At 46.0% G+C, this 6,000-nt stretch overlaps 1 protein-coding gene across 2 annotated transcripts in view; it reads right to left on the bottom strand.

Annotated features, from left to right (window-relative positions):
* Nucleotides 1-6,000, bottom strand: part of USP10 (ubiquitin specific peptidase 10) — a 46,228-nt gene that overhangs the window by 17,237 nt on the left and 22,991 nt on the right. For both annotated transcript variants that reach the window (XM_045293624.1, XM_045293623.1), the window contains exons 2-3: nt 5,441-5,509; nt 2,251-2,308 (exon numbers count right to left, since the gene is read on the bottom strand). In XM_045293624.1, coding sequence (XP_045149559.1) covers nt 2,251-2,308; nt 5,441-5,509 — 127 coding nt within the window. The remainder of the gene's footprint in view (nt 1-2,250; nt 2,309-5,440; nt 5,510-6,000) is intronic.

Here is a 6,000-nt window from a genome sequence, read left to right as displayed (position 1 = left end):
GGGGGGGGATACTTTGCTGAGAATAAAACAGTAACTCTACAATCCTATTTAATCTGAGGCTATGAAAAACAATCCCACACCCATCTCCCATGTTCTGAGTAGCTCCAGAAATTTTCAGAAGGAAATATTAGGATGAACTAATACTAAAAAGAACACAGTATTTCTGCATGTTTAAAAAAAGCCCCTTTTTTCATGGATTCTGCCTTGACTGGTTTACTTTATGCCTGAGTCCAGGGAATATGTATGCTAACAAGTGAAATTAGAAAGTTAAAAATCACAATGACTGTAGAACTTATGAATCCTCGCTGTTGTATTTATTTAAAACTGTAACATTGCTTTTTTAATAATCTGTATTGATAAAAAATTTTGTCTTCAAAATAAATAAATTAATTATATCCTATCACTGACATGAGTTTTATTTAAAAAACAAAATCTGGTAATATCTGCATTGTGAACTCGCTTTTTATTTTTTGTTTTCAATAAACCATAACTTGATGACTGAAATTTGAATTCTACTTAATGTAAGAAATCTACGATGCTAGCATATATACTCATGTATAAGCTGAGTGTATAAGCTCATTTTTAATGCAGTTTTTGTGGTAAAATTAGGAGCCTCGGCTGATATTCAGGTCAGCTTATACTCGAGTGTATACGGTACTTCATAGATCTAAAAGCTCCCACAATCCTCCATATTTCAGGTCAGAATATACTAGAGGTACACTTTCATTATTCCAGGGGCACCCCAAAAATCCAGGTACACATTTTTCCCACTAGGTGAGCAGCCAGCAACTTGCTGAGTCAGTGCACCCAGTGGCATCGCCTGGGAAGGTTCTCTCTGGTCACAGTGAAGTTTTTCGTAAAAGCAGTTTCACTTGAACCTGGTTTTTTGTGACGGCCCACCTAAGAGAACAGCGTGTGGTGTGAAATGTTTCCTGCTCAGGAAAAACACCACAGAAACGGTTCTGATCTTGAACACAACTTAGAAGGACAACATATGGAAGAAACAGTATTCAAGTGGGTTTCTCCTTTCAAAAAAGGGGAAATATTGAGTGACAAAGAAGAAAATGTCAACTTGCAGTGCATTTGGAGGTCGTTCCAAGGTCAGACTGTGAGTCAAGCTTTTGGTTTAGAGGTTCTGAAAGCATTGTGTTTATCAGTGTACAACCAAAACAGGACTGATTTGTGGCGGATAGTGGATCTGCTCACGCAGCCAACTCAGTGTGACAGTTTTTGGCAAAAAAAAAACCCCCAAAACACAGCATGCCTCTCTTGCCCCCCACACCTTACTCATCTCACCCCACTCTGTGACTCCTTTTTGTTTCCATAAATGAAGAGGGACATGAATGGACAGTGATTTGACATAGAAGAGGTGAAGGAAAAAATGAGGGAGGTGCTGTCAGCCATCCAAACAGATTGAGTTTGAATGTTTCCAAGAATGGAATCACAGATTTGACAAATGTACTAAGTGTAATGGTGTGTACTTTGAAGGAAATAAGGTTGTTTTGTAAGAAAATTTAAAAACATAGGTTTTAGGGGGAAAATTCCAGTTTTTTAGGGGTACCCCCTCCTATGTCCTTCTGTCTACCACAAATGCATGACCAATGTGAAATTAAAATGCTTTTAAGGATAGTTATACACACAGCATCCTGACCAGTGCCAACAAGTCTTTACCAAGTTCAAAGATCTAATGTGAGGTGGGCACAATGGAGGAAGCTTCTCAGGGTGTCATGCTGTACCCCCTTCTGAACTGATGCTTTAAGCACAGACACCAGCCAGAAACCACACAGGCATCTTACCCCCGTGAACTTCTCCAAGGAGGGAAGATAAGCACAGTCATAAGAAACAAATCTGCGTGGGACTGCTCTTGGCTGAGTCTTCTAAATCTCGCCTTGAGACCCTTCAACCATGTCTTCCCCCAACAAGCACCACACAGAAGTCACCCACTCTCTGGTGCACATTCTTCACATCTCTGCACTGGGTGGGGCCTTGGAAGGTAGGGAGCATGTGTGATGAGGTAGTTAGGGCTTGGCAGCCAACTGTGAACATGTGAGTCTGGGCATTCTTGCACTGGGAGCTGGCCTTCAGCTGGGATTTTTTTCTCACGTCACGTGACGTGAAAGGACCTTTGGAAGTCCTGGTCTAGGAAGAGGCGGGATGAACAGCAGCACATGGCAGGCAGTGTCCCCAGTGGCTGCCCACCAACTCACATGGCAGAATTCGCTGCTGGGACAGGAGTTAGGGCCAGCTTACCTTCGGGGCTTTCCTCTTCAGGGTGGGGACCGTGCAGGACTCCACTGTATGGGGGGAGCTGCATAGGGGTGGGAAACAAAGTTTAATTCAACAAAAGGCTGACACCCAGACACCTCCCCCAGCAAGGAAGCACTCTGCTCAATGATTTCTTTATCCCCACACACCACGTGCCATCACTCTTACCAAAGTCACACACAGTCCAGAGAAAATGCTCACTTAAGGGGAAAAAAGAAAACAACAACACATGATGGGACTGCTTTGAAATATTTCCCTTATTAAACAGATCCAATAGGCACACACACAAAGTGTCACACTGGCCTCCAGTGGACACACAAAGCAGCTACAAGAAAATGCTCGTCACCACCCTTTTCCCACACAGGGACATGAAGGACTCGCTTTAAGTGACAGACTCTACTGTCCCACGCGTGACTCAGCGGGGGGCTCGGGCTCCCCAGCCCACAACTGCAGCCCAGGCCCTGTGGTGTGGGTGGGGTCTACTACCATAATGGAGCAAAGCCTGCTGGGAAGAAATGGCTAGGGACCCTGGTCCACTGCGAACTGAGTGAATGCCGAAATCACATTCCTTTTTGGGGAGGAGAAAGGCAAAATGGCAAGTGCCCAAGGTCATGGACTTCCTGCTTTTCCAAAATAGTCACGGGGGTAGGGCTGGCTCCGAGGCCAGATGCAGGGTGAGAAAGCTTGCTGAGGCAGGGGTAATTCATGCCCCCTAACGCAGAAGAGACAAGTTCAAGTTATGGGGGGATGCTCTCCCACAGAATCGGTGACAGACAGGAAGCTAAGAAAACCAGGTTAGATTGTGGTAATGATTGTTCAATTCTTCTTTATATGATTGAACTATTGAATTTTATGTTAAGTGGATCAAGTGTCAATAAAACTGTTAAAATGAAAGGAAGGAAGAAAACTGGGAAGCCTTCCGGACTGGAGAGCTGACCCTCTCTCACTGGGGGCACTGGAGGCCTGCTTCCTGGGCAGCAACCAAGACCTTTGATGTATGTGCACAGGCCACCCAACAGCTGCCACCAGCAGTCACCACTACACAGCAGCACCAGGGGCCTAAGGAAGTGAGTGTGGCCCACGTCCCTCAGCAGTTTCCAGGGGACACCAACACAGGGCTTCACTGTGACTCCTGGGTGCCCCCTGGAGACAGAAAATGATAAAATTGGAAGGCCCTAAATCACTTTATACAAAATCATTATAACTATGCCTTCTCTGAGTCAAGCAGCTTTGTGTCACAGACATTAACAAACAGTCTTATAAAAGAGCTGCCGCTGATGTCACAGCACGTGCCAAAGGACAAACTCCTCCAAGCCAACCCTCTCTGCTGCCCCTCCCCTGCCCTACTCAGACACTAGAAGCTCCTGGGAACTCGTTCCAGTGCAGGTCAGCTGACAACATGAGCATGTGTTGAAAGCATTTACGTTAAGTAGATACCCCAAGTTTTAGTTTTTTACTCTTTCAAGTTTAGGGGAAGGAACCAGGGTTTGTTTCAGAAAATGAGTACATTCCATTACGTCCCCTCTCCTCCCATCGTGTTGCGTGTACTGGTGTTAACTGTTAATGATTTTAAGCACGCCAGGGATCTATCTAACCAAAGTAAAAAGGGAAATTCAAATTAATACACTGTGTTTCTTAGGGCAATAAAATATTTCTGTGCAATTCCGTAGAATAAGAGTTGAAGTTTTTAGTTTCCTAATAAAAATATCTTACCTCCGAAGCTCTAAGTTTTAGACCTCAAGAATCCCAGATGAAGGGGTGAAAAGTGGGCCCAGCCAGATCCAATCTTGACCCTTTGATGCTTCTCCTCTAAAAGATCCACTTCCTCAGCCCACCCCCACCCCACTGTGTCTGTACATGCACAGTATATAGAGGCATTAGGTTTTATTAAAAGTTAACTAAATTTTACTTCATAGGCCATTCTCTCTCTCCCTCTTTTACCTGCTTCAGGGCATTTTGCAGGGTTTGTATATAAAGACGTTGAACATGCGCCCCACCCCCATGGCTTTATTAGTTCCTGAATTAAAACACAAAGAGAGCACTAAGAAAAGCCCTGGATAAATGGTAAGTCCACACCCACACAGATGCTGATGTCCCCACAAATTAGTCCTTAATTCTCACGGGGCCCAATGAAAACTTCAGTAGTTTTTCACATAACCGAACACACTGATTATTAAGACCCAAAAGACAGGATTAAAGGATGGAGGAGGACAAGGATCACAGGACCAACGAGAAAGGTTGTGTCCCCAGCAAGCGTGACCCTCAGCTCCAGCCAGTACTCTGTCCACTGGGGTGTAGAAGGGGGGCAACACAAGAGACACAGAGAAGGGGGATGAGAAGCAGATTTGGCCCATGTGACCAAGGACAGAGCTCTCCTGAGCCATGCCCTGGAGGGGAGGGGGTCTGGGAGAAGGGCTGCCCCATATCCAACACACACAACCTATATCGCCCTGCCAGGTGTACTACATACCAAGTGTGAAAGCAAAAACCTTAAACGTGAAAGAAAATAGGCAAAGGACTTTAGAATGGGGAAGAATTGCATTTAAAATATTTTTAAGAGCCCAAAAAACAACAAAAGTAAAAAAAGGCTGATATAGTTGACATTAACGTTAGAAATGTACTCTTCTGGAGTGTGAGGTAGTGCATAAAAACGTCTGTGTGCTGGGAAGAGAGATGCTTGTAAGACCCACAAGAAGGACCCCAGCCCTGGCCAGCGAGGAGAGTGGGCTGGGGGCTCAGCGCCTCAGCGTCACAGCCAGCACGTCCAGAGCCAATCTGCACACTGACCCTACGGTCCTGACGCCGCTGGCGGCCATCAGGAATCGCCCACGAAAACCACGTGACTCCATTATCACTCAGCACTGCCAGGGACAGAGTGCTCTCCCTGACTGGGCACTCATTGGGCATCTGGGGGAAAGGGGAGCATGTCGAGAGAGTAGGACACCAGCATGCTGAGGCAGTGACATGGACAGCCCGGCTGGGGGGTGTTCACTCAACGCTGCTCAGCAGATAAAGTGCAAGAGAGCAACAAGGAAAAGGGTCTGCCAAGAAAATCTTCCTCTCTCACTTCCCTGCATGCTGGGGCTCCTCAATACCAAACATGGATTTCAAAAAAGGATGCTGAAACAAACAACGGTGCATTTCACTCACACATCAACTCAAAGTGTCGTCTTACCTCTACTGAAGAACGAGGTGTCACGAAGAACTGATTGAACTCATCGGGACTAAAGTCTCCAAAAATATACTGTAAAAAAATCAGAAAGAGTCACTGAGCACAAGATATACAGAGCTACATACTTTCAGAAAATATGGCCCCGCCCCCCAGCATGCAATGGGCTACAGGGCCAGAACCCAAGTGAAGCCAACCAGGGAGGCACTGACCCCCAGGTGGTGCTGTCCAAGGACCAAAAGTAGGCACTGCCTAACTGTCCCTAAATCCGTTGGCAGAGCATCTTTCACCCGGGGACTCTAGGGCGCAGTGCTCAGCTCACAGTTCCCAACTGTCCCAGCAGCCTGAATGCTGGCTCCTCCCACCAGCCCCATCTATGTTCTCCGCCATCCGGACCAATGGCAGGCAGGTGGGAAATTCCCTACAAGTGGAAAGATGATCTCAAACATATACATGCAGATATTCAATTTTTAGTTGAAAAACTGCATTGGATCATAACACACACACACACACACCTACTTAAGGCCCTCACTTCACACAGCCCTGGCTGTGCCCCTTGGAAAAGC

Source organism: Echinops telfairi, unplaced genomic scaffold (genome assembly GCF_000313985.2).
Source record: "Echinops telfairi isolate 266 unplaced genomic scaffold, ASM31398v2 ScPeMD7_2291;HRSCAF=2852, whole genome shotgun sequence".
In the NCBI taxonomy this organism is placed as follows: Eukaryota; Metazoa; Chordata; class Mammalia; order Afrosoricida; family Tenrecidae; genus Echinops; species Echinops telfairi.
The sequence above is the reverse complement of the archived record's forward strand: the minus strand, read 5'-3'. Positions and strand labels throughout refer to the sequence as shown.